Here is a 12,568-nt window from a genome sequence, read left to right as displayed (position 1 = left end):
ACTAGGAAGACAAAACTTATCTCAAACTAAAATATCTTTTTATTTCTTGATATTCTTGGTTTGAGACACATTTGTCATTTTAATTTAGGAATATGGGTTTTAAAAAAACAATATAAAGATCATTTTTTTGGATAGACTGAAAATTTTGATTGAAATCAAATTTTATTATGTCATTTATCAATATACTGTCAATATATTGTCATTTGTTGTCAATGTATTTCCAATAAACTGCTTTTACTTTTTAATGTTTTGTTTCTATTTTCAATATCTTCGTTTTCATTATATTGCAATATAATCTACATATTTCAACTTTATTATCAATATACTGTCATTTATCAAGAGCTAAGAAAAAGTTTATTTTCCCGCCTGTAAAGAATGAGGGAGTGAGATCAAGCACAAAATATCAACTTTCTCTCATTACAAAAAAACACAGACTATCTTATTTACCAAGTGAATCCACAATCGCTGCCCAAATTAAAAATAAAATAATAACAAAGATGGTTCTTTAATGTTACAGTAGCAGACAATTCTAATATTTTCTATGTTTTGTGGTGATTATCATCCCTATCTTCAGTTACAATTTCTTATCCAGTTACCCCACCCCCCTCTTTTCTTATCTCCTCTTCTTTTTTCCCTATTGGAAGTGTGAATGTTTGCTATTTTTGCTGGTTCCTTTCTTGTGCTTAACATAACTCTATGCCTGGGCTGTATAAGTTGACATGTAAAAATTGTATTATGTTAATTCCATAAAACACTTCAGTCCTATCCTACGTAGTTAAAGGACGACATTCGCACGGTGGCTAGCGACGCTGACTTTGTTTTTTTGACATTCCTGGCTAGCAGGACTAGTGTCTTCGCAATTTGGCAAGAATTAACTTGACCAATCTGGCAAGAGGTAACTGAAATTCGCACGGCGGCTAGCGACGTTGACTTTGCTTTTCTTCGACATTCCTGGCTAGCAGGAATAGTGTCTTCATAATCTGGCAAGAATTAGCATGACTTGAAAAACAAATCCAAGCTGCCAATTAAAAATTTCTCTAGCTGTTAGTGGAGATTATTTGTGGCAAATTATTTTTAACCAAATAATCCAAATTATTGCCCTCGTGGTTTTAAAATATTCTATGAATTTAACTTATTTCTTTATTTTGTAAATCAATAGCTTCAGAATTACATGAGTATATTTTTGAAGCCCTGGGGATTCATAGCTGACTTACAGCTACAAATACCAGTTCATTGAAATTAGGTGATTGGGTTGGGGATGATTAGGTCACTAATACCTGCATTAGTTTTCACCATACATTACTATGAACCAAGGCCGTATACAGGGGGGTAGGGGTTTTAAACCCCCTCCCTCCCGAAATGTTTGTCTGACTCGTAAAAACGTAACAAAAATGGATATAAACATATTTTCCATGCGTTTTTCGAGGTTTTTCGTGTTTTTCGGTTTTTCCTACCATCAGATACTTTTACAAACATTTCCTGCTTACCTTCCCCAGATTTCTCTGGGTACCGATTAAGAGCTAGATCGACTCTGGCTGAGCTTACAGATTCACGCCAATGAACCCGCACAAACCACATAACGAGAGACACCACAACTCGGACCTTTGTTTCCACGGACATAGGGTCTCAAGTCTAACGTGCTAACCACTCGGCTAGGACGAGCAAGTTGTCGTTATTGGTTAAGGGGAAACTTAAACAGTCATACGTATCTTTTCGGTTTTCAATAAAAAAAAAAAACCTCCATATGAGATATTACAATTTTTGGTAGTAGCGTGCACGAAATTTAAAAAGAAAAAACTAGGATGAAAAATGAGAAAAAAAAGGATGAAAGACGGCGTCAAACAGCTTAAGAAGGTGTAGGTTTCTTCTGAAAGTGTAGTTCCATTTGGAAATTAATAGATTGTTAATTTTTTCCATTTCTAGGGACAAAACCCTTGTCTAATTTGATTAACAAGTTTTCCTTATTCATTTTTACAGTTCAGCATGGCAACACTGACGGAAATGCAGCACTGTCCTAAAAACTTCATAAATTTGATACAACCAAAAGAAAAAAAATTGGAAAATTCCGGTTTTCTGGTATGAATGCACCTAAGCTGGGTCCAGTGAGTAAAAGCTTTTTTATATTCTTGGTGCTTTTAATTCAAATAAATTAGTGACCAGAAATGTAAATGGTAGGCAAAGTCTGCAATAGTAGATTATATGATAATAATGTAGGGATTATTGTAATAACACTATATTATAAAAGCAAATATTAGGATTGCTATATACCTGGAAGGAATATTGTTTTTCAAATTCTTTCATTTCAATGGATGTCTTACAAGATGCAAGTGAATCTGTATCTCTTCGTCTCAAGTGCCTTGTAACAAATCCTGGACCAGCTAAAAAAAAAAAAAAAAAAAAAAAATCAAACACTAAAGTAAAATACATAAAGCCGAATCGGCTCCTCCAAGTCCTTGTTCACACTGGTAGCAGTTTTTCCGTTTTTGTATTTATAAAGAAAAATGGTTTGATCAATGTTACAATCGTAATTTTTTTAATTATCTGTTTTCCCCCATTTATAATTTTGTTTAATATTTGTGTCAAATCTAGACAGTTAATTCCTGCTATACTGATTTTCTATTATACTTATTCTCTATTCCTATAATTGTTATTTTCTTTGATGTTGAATTTCCGTACACAACAGCTAAATTTTGACATTTAACTTAATTTCAGACATTTCAGACCTGATGTGATGAAATCCGATCATTCGATGACTAGTGTGATTCTATAATTTTTTGTTGGCATGTATTTGGCATATATTTTTTTTTTACCAATTATCATAATTTGCTAATTATCACCCAATTATTGCCTTACTGAAAGGAGTGTTAATTAATGGCATTCCTTTTGACAAAATGACACTGAAACTTTGACAAAATGCATGTTATTTTTAACATTGAAACATAGCATTATCTATACTCAATTAAAATCAAAGAGTCTATATAATAAAAATAATAATCATAATGTTAAACGTACATGCGCATATCTAAAATTCGAAAAAGGACAACATTCCTTTACATGATTATATCTAGGGAGGCTCAAATAACAAAAAATAAGCTTCAATTTATTAGATTTGTGGGCGTTCTCAGGACTAATCTTGGAAGATTGCACAAATCTCTCTTTGCGTCTGGGTGTATTGATAAGCATACTAAAACCTGTAAAGATAACACTGCATTTCTACGCAGCAAAAACAAAGGAATTTAAATAAATCGGGATTTTTCTTTGTTTGTCAAGATACGCAAAACAATATATTAAAAATATCCCGGCTATACAGATTCCCGCAAAATAATAGATACCTTCACTTTAAGTCAAATCATCCTTCAGGAGTCGGAGAAGGCAATTTCTATTTCCGAAGTCAATCGTTATTTTCATTTCACCTCAGAGCCAAATATTAAAAACTTTAGACTTAATTCAGGCATGTACATAAGATTTTTTTTCGGGGGGAGCGGGGATAATACAATTGTTCCGAGGGGCGAATAAGAACTCGAATTTTATTTGAAAATTTGAATTAGAGAGTCCCAGGAATTCATGAAAAATTTAGGATTTCAGGAGGGGCCTGAGCCCAAGTCTTTCTACACGTACGTCCCTGAACTAATTACGGGACACTTTCCCAAGGATTACTGCTACGTAACAACAGACAGCAGCACCAAGTCGCCTGAGACCAACACAACTAAGCACGCTCCTCCTCCACCCTATCTATTCAAAGCTTCACTCTTTTGCCCCTCCAACGAAACTCTAATTTCCTTTAAATCTGTCCTTACTAGCTCTTCGCCTCCCATTCGGGAACGACCTGCTTTCCAAAAATGGATATTGGAGATTCCTCAGATCTAGTCTTTTTTATCCTTTATATCCCTGTAATTAATGCCAAACAGAAAAAAATTTCTTGAATGTTTATTATTTTTTTCCCTTTTTTTTAGCAGCCACAGTGTTATGAGTCTCATAACAGGTGAGCTCAAAACCCTAGATACTTATCAAAGAAAGGCTCTTTATATATAAAAGTATCTATATAGTATCTATATATATAGAAAGTATCCATATATATATATATATATATATATATATATATATATATATATATATATATATATATATATATATATATATATATATATATATATATATATATATATATATATATATATATATATATATATATATATATATATATATATATATATATATATATATATATATATATATATATATACATATATATATATATATATATATATATATATATATATATATATATATATATATATATATATATATATATATATCATGAAAAGAGAAATCACCAATGCAACAGCACAAACACACACACAAAAAAAAGAAAAAAAAAAAAAGAGAGAGAGAGAGAGAGAGAAGGAGAAAAGGAAGACTGTTTTCCTAAATTAGTGATTAATATACACCAGCACTTGAATGAGGCCTTAACCCTACTCATCCATACAATCACATAGGTCAAACAGCATAGCCATACACAATCAACCATAAAGAATAATCCATGGACAGGCAGTCATGTCGTCAATAAGTATAAGTCGTCATTTACCAAACAATAGAAAAAATAATAAAGACAAATAATTCAGAGGCAACAACCCAACACAAGGGCTCATCAGGAGAATACACTGGCCTATAGGGCCAGTTTTGAAAGGCATGTACCCCTATTCATATTGGCCTACGAAAATGCCCAATAATTACAGAAGGATTTATTCCAGTTAAAAAGTTAAAAAGCGCAACCGCAGCAGAAGACGAACATTCTTTAGACTCTCTTTTGTTCTATATACTTGATTCTACACTCGGCTCTATAGACTTGTCCTATATTCTACAGGCTCTACAAAATTCCTTTTGAGACTTGTGGCACAGATACCCCTTGTGGTATGGACATAGCAGCTTATCCAAGAGGTACCAGATTACAGATCCCTTCCCAGGTGTCTGAGGAAGAATTAGAGAATTCAGAGCTGATGCGATAAAACCGATCATCCGTAGACTAGTGTAATTCTATGACGGGAAATAAAACATTTTTAAGAACAAGTACAAACACAAATCTTCGGCTTTAACTAAACAGTTCGAAGACGAAACCAAGGATTTGATAATAATTGTCTTAGACGCATCCTTGGAATATGTTGATCCAACAAAACTACGGACCACATGACGAACCTGGGCAAATATCAACTCTCTCACGATGCATGGCACTGGGTCCCTCTAGTTACCACAAGACGAAGAAAAGCAACACGGAGACGAATAATACACTGTTCAGACCATCATTGGATGATTTTTGGTCTACAGCGCTGGAGAGGTAAGTGTGAAGAGACGCTATTATTGCCTATGTGCTAGCTGGCGTAAGAAGACCTAAGTCGAAACAAGTAGTAACATAAATTTTCAACCAATGCGATTTAACTAATGTAATTTTTATTGATTCAACTTATATAATTTGTGTAATTTATATAAAATAATTAATAGCACTATAATATAATTATTATTTATACAATTTTAATATAATTTTTAAAACATAACTGATTTAATTTTTATCTAATATAATTTAGTAATATAAATTTAATTGTAAATTCACCTTACTGTTAGTAGAAATTAAGGAGTAATAAACCGTGAAGTCATCCGTAGACAAGCGTGATCCTATCATGTTTTTGTCAAAGGAAGTTTTAGACATGGTTTCCATTGACTTTAGGGGCACTCTCTGTGAAGAATATAAATATCACAAAATTTCCTGGTAAACATTTGAGCTGCCTTTCAATGAATAAATCAGCCCCCCCCATCCTCCAAAAAATATCTGCCCCCAAAAGTCCAGACTTCGTTTAGACTCTATTTGATGTAGCAAAAACATGGCTCATAAAGTAGTCTCCGCATTACTTCAAACACTGTCTGAAAAGAAGCCCTGCCCATAGAAGTGTATCGACCATGACGGAGGAGATGGTATAAATCTATTATAGAAAAATTAATTATAATAGAATAATTAATAAAAAAGTATATTCCGCGGATTTCGAATACCTGTATTAACACGAGGAAAAGTGGGGCAACTATCACCTCCCTAATCCACTTAAAACCTCCTTCTAAGTCAACTTACGAAAGAAAATTGTAAACAAAGTCATCCGTAGACTAGTGCGATGCAATAATGTTTTGTAGCATTAGATTTCCTTTCTTCCTTTTTCCTTTCCTATTAGATACGTCTTTCACGTATACATTTTTGACGGTTAATAAAGTAATTTGATTTACAAGTGCAAAAAGTCTTAAATTTGTAAACAAACCCTGGATTTTCTGGCTTAGTTCTGAGTGATCCTTTCTTAAGCAGCCTCAATGTTATGAATCTCCTGACTCAAATAAAATTAAGACCTCACCAATTTATTCAAGAAGGATATGTGAAATACCATGCAGAAACAGTTATATCGAAGAGTCCATCGAAAAGTTAGAAAAGCATCAACAACAGCAAAGGGTGAAGATTCTGTAGACAGTTTAAGTTCCTTTTACAACTTCCCTTGAGACTTAGATATTGCAGTATATCTAAGAAACACCATATTCCAGATCCCTGTTCAATAATCTACAATTTTAGAACATTCAGAAAATTCATTGGAAAAAATCAACAATAATTAGAAAGTTCAGAGCTGATGTGACTAAATCCCATCATCTGTAGACTAGTGTGATTTATAAGATTTTTTTTGGAGTGCATTTAAATTCCTTTTTTCTTGAAGTCTTTTCAATATATAGGCCTACATTATTTTTTCACAAGTAATAAAAAAATTTTAATATTTGAAAAAGTCTTAAATGTGGATAGAAACTCTGAATCTGCCAATTCGGTTTTGAGTTATACTCTTGAGACCCTTCATAACTTTTTTTCTAAATCTATTTTTCTTAAAAAGCAGTTTATTTACCAGCGAGCTAGAAATTAAGCTAGTAATCGAAGGGGCAATAGAAATAAGACGAAATGTTTTTGAATAGTTTCCTTAAAAGATATGACAGAATAAAAACAAGGTCGTATCCAGAATTTTTATTCTAACGGGGGGAGGGGGTTACAAACAGAAACTACACAAAACGCATCACAAATTTGCTTATATGCATTTTCATTGTTTTTTTTTGCGATTCGAACAAACATTCAGGATTGGGGGGGGGGGGTTCAAACCAAGTATCTTTCCCCCCTGGATGTGGCCTTGAATACAAAGCTTGGATTTTTACATTGATTTAATAAAAAAAAACAGTATTATCTCACCACAGAGAAACAGAGAGTTTACTCGTGAAAATATTGTGACTAAAAAATTTTTGTTCAGTTTTCTAACCTAAACTAATTAAATGGTGTGCTCTTTTTAGTAGCTTAAAATAATGCCGGGCCACCAAGGCTATTTCGTGCACGCAGAAATGCTTTTAAAAGGCTGTTTGTTCAGTAACAACTACAGAATAATTGAACTGGTTTACAAAAATACGTCATAACAACTATGTTCTTTCTTTTTCTCGGTGGATAAGAACGACTATCATTAGGCCCGATTTAAACACAGTACCAGGTCGGACAATATTTTATATGGAATCTAAATAACTTGCGCTTGTAAGGTTGGTATTTGAGCTTCTGAAACACCTCCTGCACCCAAATAAATAACCAAATACCAATAGACATTTTCAAAAAGATTCAACGCAAAATCCGTGCTTTTCCGGATTTTTAGCACAAGTTTATGGTTACCCTAAGAAGAGGGCAGCCGTCACCCCCCCCCATCCTCCAAAAAATATCTGTCACTAAATTTCGGTGAAAATACCACATATACTAACGAGTTAAGTATATAGGACTGCCAAGATAAAATAAAGTCCTGTATAACCAGAATGTTCGTAAATATTTACTATCTGAGTGGTGTCTTGGCTAAAAAATTAAAAAAAAATGATATATTTTGTTCTTGAGCAACTAAACAAAGCTAGATACACTCTGAAAATAATAAAAATAAGAGAAGATTCCAGTATATTAATACATGAGTGGCAAATTTAGGGTCTACGGGAACCAGTCAAACGGCCGTAAGAATTTTGATCTACATTCTATTTGACTTTGTCATTCCACATTACGTGAAAATAAATACACTTTTGAACACGAAATTTTATTTTCTCAGTTCTCTTTTATCCCCTGAAATAAATATTAGGGCAAGATGGTGAGCCGTACTTAAATCCAAATAAAGAATTTAATAATTTATAACAGATTGGATTAATCCAGCCCAGGGCTGAATCCAGGATTTTTTTTTGAGGGGGGGGGGAGGGGTTACGAAAGGATATTTTTTTGGGAGGGGGATTACAAAAGGATTTTTTTTGGGGGGGGGGGGTGACATAAAGAGAAAAACTAAAAAGCTCATAAGAAATTTGCTTATATTCATTTTTGTTACGTTTTTACGAGTCGGACAAACATTTCGGGGGAGGGTCAACCCCCCTCCTCTACTGGGATACGGCCTTGCTCCAGCCTATCTTATTAAATATGTTGCTCCCAAAGATGATTGATTGTCCTTACACCACGATTACCATTACATAGGCTAGTTTTATTTAAATCCCCCCCCCCCCCCTGTCTGTTATAATTTACCAATGATTGAGCATTAGCTTCCTAAGTAACTCAATTAATGGCTTAGTTGGGCTATACCTAGCTTTTATGGAAGACCCTAAAAGGTAAGGCATATCTACTTACCCGATCCTCCTTTCTTTTCAGAGTTAGCACCAACTAACGTCGAATCTTCAAGTCGTCTGCTCAGTGGGGATTTCGTATCTCGCTTGAATGTTTTGGGAATCGCTTCACTCACCTCAAGATTACGCAGAAGTTGAGAGCAAGTCGAGTTCAACCTGAAATAAGATGGTAATCATGGTAATTATACATACCATAATCAATATTACCGTAAATAATTAATATTACCATAATTAGCTATCATAATGAATGATTACAAATTAATAACACAATTACCATAAAATTTGTAATTAACTAATATTACCATACACATGTATTAAATAATTAATTATGACAATCATATGGTAATCAAATATATAATGATAATTTCTTGAAGAAAACGATAGTGTATAAGGAAAAATTTTTTGCCAACTGTGGAAAAGTATGTATAATGAGAGTCGTGCCATGGAAATAACTTTTGGATTATTTGAAAATTGTATTTATCTATTTATCATGTATTTCTATTTATTATATTTATTTTTATTATATTTTTGATATATTTATGTTTATTGAATGTTCAGCTTCCACTGTGCATTGTTCCTGTAGACTAAAGGCTGTAAATATAATTCCCCTGAATTGTTTTGAAATGACGAAAAAACATATGGTAGTAATTAACCTTGGGGTGGCTGAAATATTGGCCAAAATAAGAGTGAAATAAACAGTATTTAAAGATGATCGTAGCAGGCCAAACCAAAAAATATAAGTTGTTTTCCTTACGATCTTCTAATTCACTTTTCTTACTTATTCTACGACACCCGACATATAAATGGATGCCCGATCTATAAAGTAAATATAACACAATATTCTTATTTCTGATAAGATTTAGGTCTTCATATTTAAGGGGTTTGCTTTGATTGTAAGATCTATTGAGAGTAGGGCTGTAGCCAGTTTATTTTTTTGGGGGGGGGGGTACAAAAGAGATAAAATTCTAGTTTAGTGACTTTTGTCTATCTTGGAAAGGGGTTAGGTTAGGAAAATGAAACTTTCAGGGATGGGTCTTCAGGCTAAAGTATATCCCAAGAAGGTATTTTAAAGTACCCACCTCCACTCCTTCTCCATCTACAGGTCCCTGAAATTTGCCTACATGACATACCTATTAAAATTTTTACAAAACAACATTTTACCTTGATTTTCAGTTACCAGTTGCTTTTTCTCTGCCTTTAGTTCTGAAAATGAAATTGCTTTTATTTGAATAGAATTCTGTGCCATATCAATGTTTTTTTTTTTTTTTTTTTTTTTTTTTTTCAAAATTTAGGAAATGTATTTGCATATCTTTAAAACCTTATAAATTGGGATTAAGCAACGTTGTGAAGCTGAAAACAATTTTGTTGTATTTCATTCAAGCAGTAGATCTATTTTGCAAGGTTTCACTTTTATAGCACACATATTTTTAAAGATCATCAAAGGTCAGGATCCTCTACAGGGAAAGGGAGTGGAGGTAGGTACTTCAAAATACCTTCCCGGGACATACTTTAGCTTGTAGACCCATCCCTGAAAGTTTCATTTTCCTAACCTAACCTAACCCCTTTCCGAGATAGCAAGAAGTCACTAAACTAGAATTTTACCCAAAAAACTTAAGAAACCGAATTAAAAAATTCTTTATATAATTTTTGTTATGTTTTTATGAGTTAGACAAGAATTGAGGGGGGGGGGGTTCAAACCCCCTGGATACGGCCCTGATTGTGTTCTAACGTCATACTAAGTTTTATCGAGGGCTTTCTTATGCCATACTCTAGGAATAGCACTTCCTCAGAACACACAGCTAAGCCATTCTTCCATGGTATAGCTACTAAATGGACTCCAATTCGTTTATTAAAGATATGATTGGTACCTTATTAGAGCTTCAAATATACTAGGAGTTGACAGGGCTCCTAGCAGCTTCAAGTTGATAAAAACCCTTTCGAATAAAAAAAATGACGTGCTTTTGATTATTAGAAGTATCAAACTCACATTACTCATAATATTTTAAGTCTATTAAATTAATACTAAGAGGAAAGAGATTAGGTACGTCTTTCCATTCAGGAGCTCGAACCCGCAGAATAACCATGAATAAATGATAAACCTTTAACCTATATTCCATCCGTTATGTAAATGGTTGTGCCTCTTCTTGGGTTGAGAGAAAGATTTGAGAATAGGCAGTATTCAGATTTCTGATTTGGATGAGTAGCGGTTAGTTGTTGGAATTCTTCGAGTTCAATTCATAGATACACAGGATACCGCAATCTTTTGTGGTCAGGGAGTTTGTTTGTCATTGTATAGCTGTTCTGCAACTGCCTTAACACTTTCTTTCCACTAGCTGAGTTGTTAATATATTCTTTTGATTTTGACAAACTTCATTAGCTAATGTATGTTGAGCTAGGGCTTGAGCACGATTGAAAATATCACTATTATCATCACTAATTACATATCACTAATAATGTATCACTAATTATTTATTACTATAAATTATCAGTATTATCATCATTCACAATTGTAACACTACTGGAACAAGAACTATTTACATTTGGGGTTGGATCAATAGGTAATGGAGTGACTGCTCCATAGCTGTTTCTCGTTTCTCGGGTTTCTCGAACCTCCACGACCTGGAAAAGCCGTTTAAGCGACAACCAGTATCCCGACCCAAGTGAAACAAGATTTTTCTTTGTACAATTATTTAAATACCTTCGTTTTATTTCTCGGTTTGTATACTAGAATACATTTCGGCTGCAATAATCAAGAGGGCGACATACGCCATTTTTGTATTTTTTTTAGGAGAACCAAAATACTGAAGGCATTTAAATATGTTCCCTTATATTTGTTCCCATGCATACCTCGTCACTTCTTTTTTATATTGTTTCATTATTGAAGCTTTTGCCTAGACATTTTCTTTACTTTACTGTTGCAACAAAAAAAAAAAAAAATCAAATCCTGCTCAAACGCTCTGCTACTTAACCGTTTACTTAGAAACCCCCTTAAAATGACAGACAGTCCCCTCAAATTTACCAATCAGCTTCTTGAAAATATGCGTTTGCAAAATCATTGTTAGACCATCATTTTTCTGATTGGAAAAATTGTTCAAAGGCCATGACATTCCCAAAGTTATTTCAAAGTCGAGACTGGTCCAGGTTAACCATAGTAAAATCATTTTAAGATAGTTTACAGGCATTTTTAATAAAAAAAAAGTATTTTATTTTACGGCACTTTCCATTTTTGTGGGGGAGGAGAGGTTTAATTCTAATTTCCAAAAAATGACCTTTTGTGGATCTCGGGCATTCCAATGAAAATAACCAATATCACCGGCGTCAGGAACCTTAGACCTTCCCATAGGTTCCAAAATATTTTGTTTAAAGAATAGTATATGTAACACAAACTTAACTTACTCTACAGCTATATATTAAAAATACAAAACTATTCAAAAAATTCTGATGCACATGAATTAATACAAAGAACTTGATACACTGGGATTAACAACTGATATAAAGATACAGGAACATAAATTATATTAATATCAGATTTTAGGAATCTGGAGTTGAAATATAGTCCCAAGTCACCAGGGATGTGGGGGGGGGTCTTAGAAATAATGTGAACTTTTCACATTAAACTAATTTGACAAATCCCCTTCGTTCGTTCCTTTTCACATGTCAGCGCATAACAAGTAGTAGTTTCGTGTTTTATTCTTTTTCTTGTTTTCGCTTTAAGTACTAGCGCCATTTAGTTGGAATTTTATTCTAAACTACGATTACTTGTGTAAATAAAACTATTCTATTTTATTGAATAAGATAATTTGAAACAATCTCTTTTCTAAAGCGTATAAATTTTAAGTTATTCAAACTGAAGTCATGATATAAATTATAAATCTATTTCATG

At 33.2% G+C, this 12,568-nt stretch overlaps 1 protein-coding gene across 1 annotated transcript in view; it reads right to left on the bottom strand.

Moving 5' to 3' along the window:
* Window positions 1-12,568, bottom strand: part of LOC136036880 (protein GPR107-like) — a 75,773-nt gene that overhangs the window by 48,796 nt on the left and 14,409 nt on the right. The window contains exons 4-5 of the mRNA XM_065719222.1: window positions 8,690-8,841; window positions 2,269-2,378 (exon numbers count right to left, since the gene is read on the bottom strand). Coding sequence (XP_065575294.1) covers window positions 2,269-2,378; window positions 8,690-8,841 — 262 coding nt within the window. The remainder of the gene's footprint in view (window positions 1-2,268; window positions 2,379-8,689; window positions 8,842-12,568) is intronic.

The sequence above is a fragment of the Artemia franciscana genome, chromosome 16 (genome assembly GCF_032884065.1).
Source record: "Artemia franciscana chromosome 16, ASM3288406v1, whole genome shotgun sequence".
NCBI lineage: Eukaryota > Metazoa > Arthropoda > Branchiopoda > Anostraca > Artemiidae > Artemia > Artemia franciscana.
This window is presented reverse-complemented; position numbering and strand designations above follow the sequence as displayed.